At 35.9% G+C, this 19,069-nt stretch overlaps 1 protein-coding gene across 1 annotated transcript in view; it reads left to right on the top strand.

Annotated features, from left to right (window-relative positions):
* The window catches only part of BTBD8 (BTB domain containing 8), a 32,965-nt gene extending 15,352 nt beyond the window's left edge, over positions 1-17,613 (top strand). The window contains 10 exon segments of the mRNA XM_079313817.1: positions 135-237; positions 4,224-4,406; positions 5,220-5,357; positions 6,400-6,529; positions 9,065-9,126; positions 10,169-10,802; positions 11,101-11,191; positions 11,756-11,895; positions 12,952-15,285; positions 16,628-17,613. Of these exon segments, the coding sequence (XP_079169943.1) occupies positions 135-237; positions 4,224-4,406; positions 5,220-5,357; positions 6,400-6,529; positions 9,065-9,126; positions 10,169-10,802; positions 11,101-11,191; positions 11,756-11,895; positions 12,952-15,285; positions 16,628-17,097 (4,285 nt within the window). The 3' untranslated portion in view covers positions 17,098-17,613.
* The last annotated feature ends 1,456 nt before the right edge of the window (positions 17,614-19,069 follow it).

Raw genomic sequence — 19,069 nt, 5'->3', positions numbered from 1 at the left:
GATAGGGTATATTTTGACATATGAAACGTTTACATTTTAAGCAGTTTTTCTTCACAATACTTTAGAGGTATCACTTATACTAGCAAGTGAACATTTTCATCTTCCTTACCTAAGAATGGCTCTCTTTTCAACAGATGGGTAGGAAAACATTTTGCAAGATGTTTTTCAGAGAAAAGCTTTGCCAATTTACCTACTGAACTTCAGAACAATTGTCTTGTTATGTTGATTAACTCTTTGGTAAGTAATGTGCTTTGTTTAAACATAGAGCAATGCAAATTTTTTCCTTATTTAGCTGTGCAGTGTAATTTAATAGATAATAAGTACAATATCTTAAATCTGTAGTACATTTATACTATGTAAAAGTTCCAATTAAAATAACAATTTAAAAAACTATTTTGATGTGAAATGTTATTGTTACACTTCATGATACACTGTCTAGTGATCATCACATCCAAGTCCACCATAATAATAGAAAATATGTTTATGAAACACAGACATCATTATGGAAGTGTTCAAGGTCAGATTGGATGGGGCTCTGAGAAACCTGGTCCAGTGGAAATTGCCCCTGCCTACAGCAGGGAGGCTGGGATTAGAGGAACTGTACAGTCTCTTTCAACCCAGCCATCCTCTGATTCTCTGATTATGCATTTGGATAGTGAGAAACAGGAAATCACTGTATCAGTTTCTGTGTTACATGGCGGCATACATCATTTGTGATTACCTTTTCATCTTTACCTGTATTCTAATTTGGAAAAAATTGACTTCTTTTTTTTCAGACCTCAGGTGTTCACTGGTTATCAAGAATCACAAGCTATTTGTTTACAGGCAGGCTGACTTTACAAAAATAAAGCAGCAGTATAGTATCTATATATTTTAAATCTCAGATAACAGTACAACACTGGTCCCCCCAAAGTTCAACTTTCATTTTTTTGTGGCACTTACTTACATTGTTCCAATTCAGACCTGCCTAAATTTAAATATTTTCTAATTGTATTTCTGTATAAAACTATGCTCAGAGCTGACTTAAGATAACTGATTTGAACTAGACCTGTTAACAGAAGTTTGGTTGTAAATACACTGAATTGTATCACATATATGAAAAGTATGTAGAAATAAAGGTAAATATCTAGAGCTGCTGCCAACCATGACTGTTTATGTGTACAGTTCTAATGTGGATTGTCACAGACAAAATGTAATCTAACTAGCTCAGGTAACATTCACAGCATGATTTTGGTTCTAGCACACAACCAACAACTAAATGTGTGACATCTCATGTATCATGCTGAAGTCCCTGTCCCCATCTCTGTTACTGTGTTACCCAAACTAAATAGCTCTGGTGTGGCCATTCACACTGCCAAACATAGCACTGGTTCAAGAGTCCAACTCTTGGTTCTGGCCAAGAACTACCCCTTGCTGAAAGGACTACGAAGCCTTCTTGGGACTGTTTTTTTGAGGACTTCTGTGATCAAGTACTCAAAGTGCTGAGGCCAGCAGGTCAGCTAGGGGTGGCAGCTGCAACTGCATATTCAGGTGAAAGTATGAAAAAGGACAGATTTCAGGGCTATGTGCCTTTAGGTTGGATAGTTGGTAAAGGTTCTTCCCCCAGAGGGTGTTTGGGCACTGGAACAGCTCCTCAGGGCAGTGGTCACAGCACCAGCTTAGCAGAGTTCAAGAAGTGTTTGGACAATGCTCTCAGGCACAGGGTGTGACTCCTGGGGATGGTGCTGTGCAGGGCCAGGAGTTGGACTCGATGATCCCTGAGGACACCTTCCAGCTCAGCTGTGATTCTGTGACCAAGAGAAGCTTGAGAACATCCACAGTTATAAAACCTGAACAGTTCTACCACAATGCATAAATCTAACAGAACAAAGATGGCAGCTCTAATCCCTCAAGAGTACATCTAGTATCTTAAGATGCTGGGTGTTTTGCCACTGGATTATATCATGATACTGAGCTATTCCTAGAATAAATACACAGTAATGTGTATCATACATTGTATAAAATATGAGAAGTAACATTTTCAGATCTAGATCAGTTCATTCTGATCTACAGCTGTTCATAGAACAGCTTCCACTTCCAACTCCAAACTACCTCAGGTGTGTACTGTAGCTATGAACACATGTAGACATAGTTCTAGGTTCTCTAGCCCCTTGTGCAACAAATTTGGACAGTTGAAATGTAAATGTTCGGGCCTTCCTTCCCCTTATTCTAGTACATAAAGATGGTGTGGTTACAGTTTGTGTTGAAATCCATGTTGAAATCCTTGCCAGCATTTGCAGAACAGTCATGGCATTGTGGTACTTGGTACTGCCCCTGTTGTGTACCCAGCTTCTCTGGAAGGTTTTTGCACTTTGTGCTGACATGGGTTTTTTTTAGTTCCCATGCTAATGATTTAAAATTTCTGTTGGTGTGTCTTTGCACGATTCACTGGTATTTTATGGATTGAAGTCTTGAAACAACCTGGAGTTACAAAATTAAACAATAAAGCACAAGCCTCTTTTGCCCAGAGAATGCTTCTGGTGAACATTCATTTCAGTGGTTAAGACACTCATTCCAAAAACTTGCGGAATTCCCAGGGGAGTTTTTCACAATCTACAAAAATGCTTTAAGCCTGCTTGAGGGATGAAGAAGAAAAGGTCTGACATTAATTTTGCAGGGGCTACTGTATGATTTACAGTCCTTTTTCTCTGCTGCTAGAGTTCTCTGCTGTAAAACTTAACAGTTACACCCAGTTAAACAATATAATTCTGCTGATCCTTTCATTTACTGATGCTGCAAGTGCAAAATCTAGTTAATGTGACAGCCCTTTAAAGGACAAAAAAGGTGCAAAGAAAAGGAGACTGTTGGTGGGAAAATCCCCAGGAAACCACAATGATGAACACAGAAATAGTAAAATGTGAGTGCCATTTAAAGCACTGTCCAGGTGCTTTATGTGTGCCTATCCCTGATGTCTCAATTTCATGCAAAAAAATTACTGGGGTTTTAGATAATTAAAGTGGACTCTACTTTAAAATGGTTAGGAAAAAAGTATAATAAAAGAAGTAAAATTCAGTTAGAACCACTTCTACAAAGTGCTGATTTAATTAGAAGTCAATGAAGGCATTTTATATTTCACTGAAAGTGTCTAATGGGAGTAAATGCTTATTGCCTTGTAAGCAGGGGTTGAATTTGAGACAATTCAAAAAGCTTGTAATTGAGTCCTGTGGGAGCAAAATCAAACCATAAGCATATTTATGATCTACAGAGAAGCAAACTGAGTTTGACCAGAGATGACTAAAATAATTTTTAAAATATATTTTAACAATGCATGGTCAGATTTTATCTTTTAACTATTAATATGCACAAAGAAGGTACTCCTTTCTAACTCGCACAGGACAAATGTGATTGTGATCTGAATTTGCAGTAGGGGTTTTTGTGTCAAATATTTATCTGAAATGTTGCTTTTTCAAGTGTTAATGCATAATTTATCAGTGTCCTGCTAGTTCACATTGAATAGAGCTTTCAGGCGATTCTAATGTGGATAACCATAAATTCCAAGTTCTTTTCAAGTGACGTGTTAGCCAGAAGAAGTTGCCCTCAGGTACTGTGTTGATGCAATGCATGAAAGAACCAGACACAGACCAAGATAATAAATACTCTCAAATTTGTTTGCATGTTTGAAATGTAACTAGAAACAATAGTTACTTTTCACTGAGAAACTTTAGACAACAAAGAGAGTAAGTTCAGTTAAAACTCCATCTGGGAAGACAAATATTTGTTGTCTGACTTCTTTAAATAAAGCAAAAGGATTCATAATTACAGAAAAGTTTTCTCTTTATCCTGAATGCTGGGCCATCCACACTCACCTAAAACCTCAACTTAGCAGTTTTATTCAAGAACTTATTACATCTTTCAGTGACCTATGATCTTGTTCTCTACTCAGCTTTTCCAGCTGACGTTTGCCTTATTTTCTTCAGGACTGCAGTATCTAATGATGCAGTTGAAAAAATACAACAAAAGCTATTGAAAACTATTACCTAACTTCAGATTTCTTGTTCTGCTTTAGTTTCAAAGGCACAAATAATATTAAGAATTATAAACACCAAAATTTATTTAATTAGGGGACATAATGACATGATTGGATCCCTGTATAAAAGCTCAGTAACTGAACAGATGCTATTTTACAATCAGCAGTTCTTTAGGTAATTGCTTGGCAACAGGCTAATTTCTGTTTCTGTTTCAAGAGCCACAAGAATGCTGCTTCCCGTTTGATGGAGAGTGACCGGCTGATCAATAGCCTTCCCCGAGTGAAATGGACAGAGGCAGCTGTGGCCTTGGCATCACGGCTCCATGAGGAATGTGTAACCTTCATTGTTGCAAACTTCCTACAAGTAGTACAAAATGAAGGCTTCTCTGTTTTGTTGCAGGTAAAAAGTGCCCTCAAGTTTTTATATGCTTCCAAATAAATTGAATTATTTCACAGTTGGGAAGTTCAGCCTGCTAAATTACCAAAATGGTTTCAACTTTTTGCTTTGAAGTACAATTCTATGGGGGGGGGAAAAGAAAAAAAAACAAAACCAAACATGGGCAGTGCTAAGATTTTTGGGGAGGTGAGTTTTTTCAGGTTGTTTTAAAGCATGTAAATACTTGCATAATACTTCATTCAGGTTATGTGCTTCAGTTAAGCTAAAGTTCCAGTTGATTCAGTGGTACAGTTTCCATGTTGCTAAAAGTATAGATACTGGTTTTGCAAAAGCTTTCAGACCCCTAGAATAACAGCAGAGATTTGTAAGATTTTGTGTAGGAGTGTACTCAAATTCTACTGATTTGTGTTGTGAGTTGTACCAATGTGGCAATGCTTCAAGTTCTGATGTGAACTTACCTAGTCATCCAGCCAGTTCATTTCTCCTGTGAAATACATTTTTTTAATATGTACAGAGGAGTGAAAAAAATAAAGAGGGAAATGTTAAAACAATTTGCCTTTGGATCCAGAGCTGCATGGGGCTGTAAATTCATTACAGTGTGCTTGGTTCTAAAATCTCTGTTAATGAGGGAGGCCTCAGGATAATTTCTTAGAGGCCTGGAGAAGGGGTGGGGTTATGGAATGGATACAAAAGAAGATGCTCAGCTTTGGAATACCTCCTGCACAGCTTGATAGCAGATCCTCTCTGCTGGGTAATGTTTTCGCATACAAAGTACATGCTTTTGTTTTAAAGCACTGCCTTTTGTTGTTTCCTCAGGCACAGGCAATGAGCAGTGAACCTGATCTTCTAGAACTAATTTTCAGCGCAATTGAAAAAAGCGTTAATAATGAAAATAGCTGCTTTCTTCTTGTAGCAGTGGATATGTTGTTGGACTCTGCAGATGTGAAGGAGATGGTAGGTTCTTCAATGTGCAGTGTTTGTAGAAAAACTATTCTGGTATAGTTTGATGTCATGGCTTAAATCAGATGATGTGGTGTGAGCTCAGATGGCTCAGTCATGCAACTGGCGTCATACAGGAAAGCATCTGCGTAAATCCAAGGTCCTTTTGGAAGTACAGAAAATATAGGCATTTGTTTACTTTAAAGAGAAATTCCATCCTGGCAATCAAAAAATTCCTGTGTTTTACCAAAAATGTAAGTCCTGTGGGTTGCACTGCCCTATTGGTCTTTATTATCACTTTAAATTTGTGATAAGAGAAAAACTTAACAAAATGCTGCATTACCTAAAACTTAAAAGGGGTAGAGAGCTTATTCTCTTTCTCCCTAAATATTTCCCCCGCTTTTTGTGAAGGTCACAGGTACATTTGCTTATGTTTGAAACTGTCCTCTAAAGCAAGGACTGCCACTTAATTCAGTGTGTGTTTTTTGGATTTGGAAGTGTCAGCCTCCATGTGCGTAACATACCATGTATATTCACACAAGCTAAATAATGATGTTTAAGCTGTGGTTGACTAATGCTGGGAACAATTCATAAATAGTATGACAAAGAATAAAAAATAAATGAAAAATTAATTACTACAATCTGGTGCTATTACAGATTTACTTGGTCAAAGCAATGAAAATTTAATCAAATACATTATTTTTCCCTGGAGTATTTGACCTTGTTGTGACACAGCTGACAGTGAAGAGCTATTATGGGGTTCATTTAAAATAAATTTAAAAAAAAAAAAGCAGAAAAGAAAAGGGAAAAAAAGAGCAACGAGAGCAATGTAATGTTTACCAGCGTTGTAATTTGTAGCTTTTAAACTATAGAAAAAAATCTCTGTGGTGGGCAATAATCCTTCAAAACCAGCATCTCCATCTACCAGACCGTTATAAAATATAAGTGATGACATCATTGATCTAGCTTAGGGAGTAAGTAGATTCTGAAAGGAATAATGACTGGTTGCTATGACAATCTGCCCCTCGCCAGCTGCTGATTTGTTACTTGAACACAGGGTTTTACGTGCAAGATCCAGGCGCTGCGTGATAAGCTCTGGGTCTTCCTGGTTCAGTCTTTTTATGCTGTTCGTCACACAGAAGGCTGGAAGCTGATGAGGCCAGACCATCAACAGAAAATACAAGCAGGTATGTCTGGCATTGAACGGCATTAGAATTCTTAGCAGTCTTTTTAGTGGATATAATGCAGATGGAATTTTGGAGCCTGATACAAATTAAAGCAAAATTTCTGCTTCTTTGTGTTTTGAAGTGGTGTTTTAGAATAGAAGCATGATGGCATGCTTAGCTAGTTTCAAACATGGGAATCAGTAAGTCATTTTCTGTGAAGAGTCTTCCCTGCTTTTCTTTTTAGGAGTATATATGATAGAAACCCTCCCACCCCCACCATCATGTAGATGGATTCTATTCTTATTTACAGCTACTCTGAATTACTAAAAACACTGCAGTAGGATTAAAAACCTGATCTGCCTCATTTTTAAGGAGATAAGAGCTGTGGATGAATTAAATTTGCACAAAGCAGATTATCTGTTCCATGAATTCCGTTTCTGCCCTTTATCTTTTTCTCCATGCTGTATAAATATTGCTCGTCTCTTGCATAATGCTCATCCTGTGCACTGTGAGCAAATGCAGATAGCTGGGCTCCTGGCTGACTGGCATTGTGATCCTGTGTGTGCTGCTGCAGAGAGCCCCCAAGGAGCTGCATGGTGTGCTCTCAACGTGTTAACAGACAGCACTTCCAACAAAAAGGAGTTTTTGTTCTGAATGCTCCTTTGTTTTGAAGTACACGAAGATTCAGAGGATGTGGAACTGATGATGGAGTTCAGGTTATGGTTTAGTATTTGCTTTGACAGTACAGTGTTGTAAAAGAAAAGAATGTTAAATACTTCTCTGAATTCAAATCACTTTTGATTCCAAGGAGACATAAACATTTTTATGTCCTCTCTATTAAAGATATTAGTAGCAATGATATAATAAAAATGTTTATGCCTAGAAGATGAAAATTTTCTTCTACAATTACATGCTGAAAGATGCAGTGACAGTCTTTATAAGGATGATTTGGAGATGCAGTCAAATAATATCTCATACTACTCTGTAAAACAGGGATAGGATTTCTTCTTGATTATAAAATCCTTCAGAAGCAGAGGAGCTGGCTTTAAAAAAAGGGTGGATTGTTCTGATTTGGGGTGGTTTACTTTTAAGATGATCGTGTCTCTATTGTGAATGATGTTTTGGCTACTTTACACTAGTGCTTTCAGTAGAAAAAAAATACTTAAAATCAAGGTGTGTCTTAATTTTCCAAAATATTATCTTGCCAAAAATTGTTTTGTTTTCTTTTAGGTTAAATTCTGACTGAAGTTGCATACATTTTATATATGAAAAGACTGAAATATTTGCATGAATTATCTGGTTTTAATTACAGGCAAAGCAATCGTACAGTATTGGTAGACAAATTTTAATCCTCAGGTGAAATATGCCTAGAATAACTTAGATCAACTTTCATCTGAAAGATTTCTGGTGGTGGCTTTTCTCCTAGAAATTTAGCCTGTATAGATTTAGAAGGCTAGAACAGAGGAGGAAAAATGCCAAAATAAGGGAGATTATATTGTGGGTTTTTTTAATTTACAACCTGTCTTGTGTTTTCTTAGGCACAAGTTTATAAGGATTTTGTCTTAATATATTGGTATGTATTAATATGCAGAGTCACTGCTAGAAAAAGGATTAGATCCCTGGGGTGCCATTTTCAGCATACCTTTTGTGTGATTTTTAGAGACCTATATAAAAATTATTTTTAGTATCTTTAGTAAGAATTCGGTAGAATTTTTGTATTATATATAAAAAAAATGTTTCCATGTATAGTACCTCAGAATTGGAGGCACTGAATGCCTAAATTTTTTATATATTTTTTGCAAAACCTTTTTTTTCTATCTGAAATATGAATACAGACATAAATGAAACCTATCGATTCTGGGCCTGTGCAGTGTCTTTAACTATCCCTTTTGTATTCTACAAGTGCAATTGATTTAAAAGCTTTGTTGAAAACAAAGTACAGAGTACATCAGATTTAAAAAAAAAGGCATTCACTGCCTGAAAACTCCACATGACAATCACAGGGATAATTCTCATGACATTATGCTGCATGCTATCTAAAGAGGCACTGTGACCTTAGTGTGTACATTTAGGTATTTTGACTTTGCCAATTTTGAAAACTAATACAATTTACTTTAATGTAATTAATATTTTATTTATATAGCATAAATAAATACCTTATAATTAACAATACACTTAAAAGCTGTTATTATTCTAAATTTGAAGGTATCTTTTTGTAAATTGTGTACACTTTCAAAGGTCTGAGTGCACTGCTAGCTTTAAATGAACTGAGCTTGGATAAACAAAAGTCTTGCTATGGACATGGGGAAACAAAGAGTTAAGTAACTTGCTTATGGCCATGTGATGTCATTACAGATCCCACATTTTTGTTCCAAACATAAAACCATGTATTTCCACTTAACATTTGCCATGTCACCAAAATTAGCCTTTCTAAAGTAAATCAGGACCCAAAGAAGTGCTTTCTGATTTCACATGGTGTAACTGAGTAGGCTGGCGTGATTTCTGTCCCCCTTCTTTCCTGCCAAACAGTGAAGAAACTGCTTGTTCCTTTTACAGCTGCATTTGACAAGGGTGATGACCGTAGACTTGGCAAGAAACCTGTATTCACCAGTTCTCAGGTAAGGGTTTATATCCAAGCATTTAAAACATTCAGAGAATTGCAAACAAAACTATTTTCATAGTTTTTTTTAATTAATACTTATTTTCCATATTGCTTAATAGAACTTGCTTTTGAAAAATCTGTATTTTCTTGTAAACTGTTTCTGCAGGATCAGTAATGTTGATTACTGGAAACGTCTTAGGACTCAGACTGTGTTCTGCAACATTTTCAAACAGATAAGCTCAAATAAAAGGCAGGAATTTGTGTTCAGCACCTCACATTCCTCTCTTGCTACATAATGAAACTCATCTGCTTCCCAGACCAAATGGTTTGCTACTGAGCTAATGAATCTCTGCTATTATTACAAGCCACCACAACACTGAGTCTGTTACACTCCATGCTCTGAAAAATATTTGTTAGTGCCCTCAACAACTCTTCTATTGAAACTCACACTCAAAACCACATTATTAATTGGTGAAAAGCCAGTATGGGTTTCACATGATTTGGCAGTCTTGCATACATTGCAATGACACTGGTGTCACAAAGATTCCTTTTCATGCACTTAATTCTCCGTGTTTGAGTTCCTCTTTACCTGAAAGAATCAATACTGGCATTGCTGTTGGTAATGGTTAAAAACATCATGTGTTGTAAAATAATTGTTGGCTTTATGGTTACAATAATGCATAGTCCTTGTTCCTTTTTGGAAAATATGCACATATAACTCAAAAATTTTTTCTTACTTAAACAGACACTAATAATATAAAGAAGTAAATATTACAGTAATTTCTCCAAAGTAAAAGTGATATTCAGGTATTTCTGTCTCCTCTACACAGAGCATACTTTCATATTCTTGAAAGCCAGCAAATTGAGCTAAAATGTGTGTGTGTGTGTGTGTGTGTATACACACATATATATAAATTTATTTCTATGTTGAATCTTGTTGCTTTAGATTCATGTACTACTTTAAAAGTAGATGTGTTTCAGAAATTACAGATTATGGATAGTTTGGTATTACAAATGTTTTGTTTGGGGATTTTTCTGATGCCATTTTTTTTCCCTAGCTAAATAAAGCTACTACTACATCTGTTGGTACAAGGAATACTTCCCAGGCAGAACACAACAAGAAAGATTGCTGGGGAGATTCTTCCACTAATCAGGATAAAATGAAATCTGATGGATTAGGAGCATCTGGACATGCATCCACCAATAGAAACACTGTTAATAAGACTTCAAAGCATGAGGATGTAAAGGGGAAAGATGGCAAAAAATTAGTTTCCAAGATTACTAAGGATTCCAAGCCTGGGGAAAAAGCTGCTTTGCCAAAGGCTAGAGCTGTTATAAAGACAAAAATAGAAAATAATGGAAATCTGAAGGCTGAAACCATGCTTACCAAGCAAGATATAGAAAAGACATCATCTGCAAGTGGACAAAAAAATTCAGGAAGCAGCAAAGGACTAAAGAATCATGAAGGAAAAATTGCAGGTGCCAGACCTAAAGTGCTGACAGTAACCTCAAGCATGCAGAACAAAACAAAGCCATTGAAAAAAACCTCAGGGAAGGAATCTCCCTCCTTGGTGACTATGGCAGCAACTTCCAGCAAGTCAGCAAATTCAAACATTGATATCCAGACTGCGGGTGAACAGACAGAGGAACCCAAAGAGGATAAATTGGTAGAGGAAGGGAAAAAACAGAGCGGTAATTTTTTATAATTCTTTCTTTCGTGTTCTCTTCTGATTGGTCTCAGGCTGGTCTACACTGAAAACCAGCCAGGGAAGCTTGAAAACAATCTACTATAAATTGTAAGTTACATTCTTCCCCTGTAAGTGAGTATAAACTGACTTTATGGTCAATTAATAGCCATCGAAAACAGTAAACATTTTACAACTTTAGCATGTATCATCTTCTCAATTACTGATCCTCATATATTAGATTTTTTCAGTCCTAATATGCAATGCATTTCCCCCTGCAATTAACTCTGAATTTACTTTTACAGTAGTGAAAACAAAGGCATCTGTGAAGATATCAAATGGAGTCACCACCAAAAAAAAAAAGACTGAGATTGAGGCTAATGTGACAACAAGCAGGTATGTTACAAAGCAATATGCTGCTTTATACATGTGTACATGAGTGTGTGAATTTGGGAAAGAAGGTTTCAGGTGAACTATTAAACCTATCATTAGATGTTCTTTTTACTCTGAGAATGGTTGTCTGTAGGATGTTATTTGCAAAACTATTTGAATTAGCTATTGGCAACAGTGCTGTAAAGATAAAATTGGTTTGGCTTTTGCCTTGGACTGTTGCATGCTAATGATTTTTAAATTGTTATAGGTCATTCAGAATGCTACATACTGGAACAGTCAATAACTACACAAGGTGTTGTAAATGTACCATTTGGGATAGTTCGGATTAAGCTGGACAGGAGACAGCTGAAGTGAAATTGTGAAATAGGTCATAATATATACATGTTTGTATATAAATTAAAAATCTAGATATATATTCAATTTTTATATTCACAAAGTTTCCATTTTAGGTTGCATTTTCAATGTTTATATATGTGTGCACATTATAACATATATTTCTTGTTTAAATATAATTAAACATTGCTAGATCTAAGCCTGGAAGTAATGGATTTAATGATTTCTTTGCAGTCTGACCAAAAAAACAACAGGAAAAGGGTGTAATGAGCAAAATGCACAAGCTGGTCTAAAGAAAAAAGGGAATGTGAGTACAAATTCTGCAGCACAGCAAAAGACTCAAAACACATCTACCAATTCTCCCAAGAACCAAGGTAAAGTTTCATACAGCAGTTAAATGATCTGTCACTATTATGCAAAGCTTTGAGATTTGTTTGGTTTTTAGCACAACTATTTGGAAAATATCTTCTGGAGAATTCTGGGTTTTTTCCATATTTCACTTTTGATGACAGTCCTAAACTGTAAAATGCAAATTAATGTGTCAACCTCAAAATACTTAAAAGACTGTCTTCACTACCAGTCAGTGCTTGTGCTTGTTTAATCTGCATTGCAGAGTCTTCCATTTGCTGATGCCCTGCACTTCTGCATTTAGAACCATGACTGAGCTCAACAGAAACTCTGTAGGTTGAGCATTTGTGATAAGCCTCAAAGATCTGGGCTGCAGACTGCTTTATGCCTCCCTACTTTGGTGTTTTCCCATTTCCCCTTGCAATAGAGTGATTGATACTGGCTCCCAAACAAATACCTGATTTCAACAACTACTGATAGCAGGGTAGGAAATGGCACTGTAGAAAACAGAGTGGAAACACTGCTTTAGAAGGATACATTGCATTAAGGATGGAGCTCCAATATTCAAGTTATATTATCTTAAATGCACTGTGATATAGAAGACACAGGTTCTGTCAATTTGTGATCATTAAAGATCTTGCAGTATTTTCTGCCTGAGCAGGGACATTAACTCTGGTATTCTAATCACATTATAACTAATGTAATTATTTCCTGACTCTGCTCATTTCCTCTACAATATAAATTGAACACAGTACTCATCACTTCCTTTGCTAAGCTGCTGTGTAGTGTTTGTATGCATTATTAGACAGCTGCTGCTTTCTACTCCAGGGATGACTACTGCAGTTACAGACTGAAGTGTTTCCTGTATGTATATTCTACAAACTGCTTTAAAATGTGCAAGATAATATTTTTATCTACTATTTGTTATTTTAAATCTTAATTCTTTAACAAGCCTTAAATCCTTTAGTTACATTAAAAGTTGAGTAACTTGCTTCTTAACATAAACAAACACTAACATAAAATTGGTTAATATACTGTGACTGGCACATACAACCTTTATAGTCTTTTTTACTGTTTGTTAGGACTTCAGGGGGAATCACCAAATTCACTGAAATCAGGAATGTCTCCAAAACATAATGAAGAAAAAAATGTGTTACAACACCTGGTTCAGACAACACTCCCAGAAAAACACCCTTCAGCTAAGAAGAAGAGCATTAAACAATCACAAACACCTGTAACAAAAGCCACTTCAAAAATAACACCTAAGACTCCAGGTCCATCAAAGACTGCTGAGATTACAAATAGTAAAGACCCAAAACAAAAAACAACTGTATTAAAATCTCAGTCCTCTGCCCAAAAGCACTCAAGGAGTGATTCTCCTGTTGTCCAGAAGAATGTGCACACCTCTGAGCACAGAGGTTCGGGACAGAAACTTGAGAAAAACATTGCTGATGCTGTGGCTGGTCAGCTTCATGAAAATAATGAATGCTATTCTGCAAACAAATCTTTAAAACCTGCCATGAAAAGCAGCAGTGACAATAAATTGCTGGAGTCCTGTCAATCCAATAAACAAAAATTACCAGATTCTTTTGAAACTGTGCAAAACGAAATACAATCCGAATCTGCTTCTCCTCAAATTGCAGAAGAAACTATTCCTAAACTGAATGTTTCACTACAAAATGACATGGAAACAAGACAGATCTGTGGAGATCAGACTGGAATTAAAAAGACTGAAGATCCAGAGAAAGATAATAATACAGCTGAATTTCACTGTCATGCACAGCCTTCCAACGATGGATATTCAGACTTTTCCAAGGAAACCAATCAAAAGGCTATTATTGTTCTAGGAGAACTGGTGAAAGATTCAAAAGCAACAAAAATCTGTAATGAACAGAGTGATACAATAAACTCTGAAACAGCTCTTAACTATGGTGAAAATGCTTTGTCAAGCTTTTCCCAAGTAACCAATAAAGAGGATGAGACATCTCCTCAGATTCACGTAGAGGGATATCTTACAGTTGATGAACTCTGTGATACATCAGCCTTGACTGAATATAAATCAGCTGCAACAGATGCAGACGATGCTTCAGAGTGTTCCACAGAACAAATAACAGAAAAATATTCACCTAATTACACAGAGCTTATAGAGCCTATGGAAATGCCAGAAAACCATGAAAATGCAGAAATTCCCTTTGTGGACCACTGGAGTACTGGTGCTGTAGATCCAAAAGAAAGTCCTGAATCAGATACTGGCAGTGCAACCACATCCTCTGATGATATAAAACCAAGATCAGAAGATTATGATGCCGGAGGCTCTCAGGATGATGAGGGATCCAATGAAAGAGGGATTTCTAAATGCAGTACTATGTTATGTCATGATTTTCTTGGAAGAAGCAGCAGTGACACAAGTACACCTGAGGAATTAAAAATTTATGATAGCAGCCTAAGAATAGAAGTGAAAATGAAAAAAGAGGGTTCTGATCTCTTCCGTGTTAATTCAACAAGTGATGATGATATACCAAGAAAAAGACCTGAAATTTGGTCCCATCAAGAGAGTTCACGGACCACTACCAGAGAAAGCAAAAGTTCTACTTTTGGTAATGTGCAGTTTACTCAGGAAGCAGACCAAGTTTCTTCTTCTGCCGATGAAACAGAAGATGACAGATCTGAAGGAGAGAACATTGCAGAAAAGTTTCCCCCATTAAATGTTCCTACTCAACAGTTTCAAGGAATTGATAATTTAGCTTTTGAGGATGCAACAGAAAATGATACTGTAAGTCAGGAGTTTTCTAAAACTAAAAATTTCAAACGATCTGTTTTACTTTCAGTAGATGAATGTGAAGAATTGGGAGCTGATGATAAAGTGGAAACTCACACATCACGTCAGCACTCAATAGATTCTCTTACTCCTTCAGAAGTATTTGAGAGTGTTTCTCAAGAGCACCATGGAAAGACATTTTACTCAAGATACTCCTTCGAAACTGAAGAAGGATTCCTGGATGGTAAACAGGATGGAGATAATAGATCAGATAAAAGTGGAAGTTCTCTCCTACATCTTCACGGTACTGAAATCCCAGGAAAGGAAAATCAAGGTGCTTCAATGACTGAACAGAATTGCCCAGAGAAAGTATATTCAGCAGGTACTCCACATGCAGGAGAAAACCAGCAAGTAAATATGAAGGATGAGGTGGCTAGTGAATTTAACCAGTGCAATAAGTACTTAGACAATGATGCAAAATCTCAAGAAAGACCATGTCATCTGGATCTTCAGCAGAGAGAAACTAATTCTGATGTGCAAAAGAGCAGCTCTGCAAAACCTGTAGAAGCCAGTAAGAATCAGATGCTGACTCAGGAAAATCAAGTGAGAGACAGTCAACCAGCAACTGCTGAATGCGCTAATACTGATTTACTTCCAGGTAATGTACAGAAATAGAAACATTCAGTCATTCAAAACCAAATTAATAGGGAAAGCTTTGGCAATTTGTCTGGGATTGAATCCTGAACTGAAGTAATTTTGGCTGAAACTATATTTAAATATTTTTAAGTATTTCATTTGGGTAGAGAATGCTTGTCTGTTTGAAATATCCGTCAATACCCTGCTGTTCAATGAGAAACTTGACTACAAGAAAAGAGATTTTATGTCATGCTAAAAGAAAGATTGGATGTAGTTCTCTGTACTTCCGTTATTTTTGATCCAATCTAACATTGACAGCATCAACTTTTGATGGAATCTTAGTATTTGTTTTGTCTGCTTGACATCATATAGTATGTCTGAATGGGATGTGCAATAAGTAAAGTAATAACCTTAACTAAAGCGCACTGAACTGTTTACCTGAACAGCTATATGCATTATTGTTGTAATTTATTTATTTATATATTATATACAAATTTGGATCATTCTCCCACTGAATATAACTGAATATTTGCCATATACACAGTGGGAGTAGGTTTGAACTCTGCTTTAGAGCTTATGAGATGTCTAAAATTCTAAATTTTACCAGTAAAAGCTTATTTCCTAAAAGAGAGATTATACTTAGAACTGATGTTTATATACAAAAAAGTTCTAATTGTTTCATGTAGCTAGATGAATATTTGTCTAGTTTTGTGTTTTGTCTTCTTTATACCAACAATTCAGTCTGTTTATCCCATCAAAAATATACAATAGTGTTGACTACAACTATTGTGTATTCAAGAGTAATGAAACACTGATGATGATCTATGTTCAGCCAGACCACAGAACAAGAAGACATTACAAGGTGTACAATTTTTTTTAAGTTTGCTTGCCCTTGCCTGCAGCTGCCCTTGCATGTGCAGTGTAGAAATAAGCCTGTGGATAAACAATTTTGGTTTTAATTCTCTTCTAAGCTGACATAGCTTAAGTCACCAATCAGTAATCATTCTCTATTAATTCCCTCTATGCACCTCCTGGTCTAAATTTAATTTATGTAGTAAATAAGAAATTTCATGTGCATTAAGTGTATATTTACATTGTCATTTTCTGTATCAGAAACTTAATTATGGAGGTTATTGTTAATTACCAGTGGTGATTGCTGCTTTAACTTAATTTATAAATCATACTTTGTTTTTTATATAGGAAATAAATGCCTCAAATTTTGTCAATTTTGTATAACCCTCCATCCCCCCTTTTATAACCTGATTGAATTGTCCTTCCTGAATAAATTAAATTTTGCTCTACACAGCCCTGAGGGGAGGATCATCTACAATTTTTACATTGTACAGTATTGTGAATTATTTCAGGAGACATAGATGATTATGACACAATGGCACAAACCTGCATGTATGAACATCGGCCTTCAAAAACCCTTTCTCCAATATATGAGATGGATGTTGGAGAAGCAATTGAGCAGAGGATGGATTCAGAAACAGCAGTTCTAGAGATGGATTTTGAAGATCAACAGTTTGCAGAACAGGACTGGACTCTACTCAGGCAATTGTTATCTGTGCAGGACTCAAATATAGATTTCAAAAACTCTGTTCCTGAAGACCTTAACTTAGCACAATGTCTTATCAATCAGACACTGTTTCTGGCACGAGATGGTTCGAATCCTCAGGGTACCTCACAAGTTGACACATTCAGTAGGTGGACTGAACTCATGTCTCCCCTTGACGACTCCTCAGCAAGCATTACAGTGGCAAGCTTTTCATCTGAAGACTGTTCGTCCCCTCAAGGGGAATGGACAATTCTTGAACTGGAAACCCATCATTAAGGTGTCAGCTGTTGGCAACTGAACTCCAACCCATTCCCCAAATCTATTTTTGATGAGTTGTTTCCATGCCATAATGAAATACTGCATCAGTCAAGAACGAGCAATTCTTGATACTGAGGCAATCTTTCTGATAAAATGAGGTAAATACGTTAACTTATCATCTAGATTTAATCACAAGTACAATAATTTTTCAAGATTTAAATGTATGTCTTTTCTAAAAATGAACTTTGAGCATGTATTTTCTAGAATTGTTAGAAAAATTAGATGATATAAAAGAAAAGTCTGGGTTTCCACCCTCTCTTTTATCTTCTTTTTTGACATTTAATGTTCTCATTGATCAAAAATTTAATAATGCACTAATAGTAGAGCTATTCCTTTCCTTCCCCTCCCTCCCCAATATGGTGACTTCATTTTACAATAAAGATTCAGAATGGTTGTGTGAAAAGGTGATGTGTGCCAACACTACTTTAAATGACAGAAAAACATACTTTTCAAAGAAAATGTTTCAATCTGAAACTGCCTTGGGCCTTATTAATATGAGCAGCTTGTTTCATCTGTTTCTTCCAGATTTGATTTTTGTATTTTGGTTGGTTTTGTTTAGAAGTTTCCAATAAATTTTTTAAATTGCCTTTTCTTCAAATATAAGACTTCAGAGGGTCTGTCCTGTATGAAGACCACTGTTTCTTTCTTTCATGAAAATGCACATATTGAAGTAAATATTTTAAATGGCATAGTGCATGAATTCAAAGGAGTCCGTAGAATGTTGCTCTTGCTCTAAGAAACAGCATGTCTGATGTCTCCAAAAGTACATCCAAATCTGAAGTTGTGGTCAGTGTTACATCTGAAGTCTGATATTAACTAGAATTAACTTCAGGCATTAATTAATTACACTTGCATGTTCTCATGCTGAAGTACAGCAAGATTTTCAGGAATTTGACTTTGTGTGTTTTCATAGATGCCACATTTTTGGGAGTAGTAATAGGATTGTTGTATCTTCATTATTATCTCTAGTGTTGCTTTTATAAACTAAGACTAAATGTCATCATAAGCTTTCTTTTGACTCAGAGTGACATAGGATATACAGATAATTTTGCTGCTTTTGGCTCTTTGGGTGTGGATAGGACTGATTTTCTGATTGACAGGGCAGGAAGGAGTAAGAAACTTTTTGTAATTCTTACCAAGTCAGAACTCCAGAAACATACAGGGTTTTTTTTCCCCTGCAAAGGTTGCACCCTCTTAAGATATCTGCATTATGGAAACAGTAGAGCTTGTCTTTCACACAGCTTAAAATCTAAAAAGGAAGTATTCTACCTCCTCTTAGTCGTTAACAGAAGTGCCTTTAGAAGTGGGTGCCATATAGGAATAAAAGGCTACTAACATTCTATTTTGGTTGAAATTATATTAGTACACAACTTAAGACTGTGATCACTGATAACATGGTATTTTGCAAGCTTTTGCACAATTCCAGCAGTGCATCTCACCTTTTTTGACAAACTTCATTTCTTTTGTTCATAGTCAAAAACAGTACTTTGGAAATATGAACTTGCCCTAGTGCATGATTTAAAAAGTTACAACTTTGGATATGACAGAATAAAGATCTTTGAGGCAAAATAATTTATTTAGCAAGGCACTTTGTTGAATTTCTGGTACAAAAGTAAAAATAATGTTTTATTCTCAAAATGAATGGAGGAAGAATTTTATCTTGTTCTTTAATATCAACATAAGAGGAAAAAAAGAAAACCTTCCATTCTCTTTATGTCAGTGGAGGACTCTAAACTCATGGAAAGAAGATGTTCAGTCTCATCATAAAAATCTTTCATCTGCTCTTTTAGCAGCAGCATAAATAGTCCAAGATATTATAATTAAAAATATTGTAAATGTGATACTGTGGTATTTAACCCAGTCTTCATACTGCGGGAGTTAGAACCACCTTTAGAAGTGCAAAACAATAAAACCTATTTTTCACTTTCAG

The sequence above is a fragment of the Erithacus rubecula genome, assembly GCF_903797595.1.
Source record: "Erithacus rubecula genome assembly, chromosome: 10".
Lineage (NCBI taxonomy): Eukaryota > Metazoa > Chordata > Aves > Passeriformes > Muscicapidae > Erithacus > Erithacus rubecula.
This window is presented reverse-complemented; position numbering and strand designations above follow the sequence as displayed.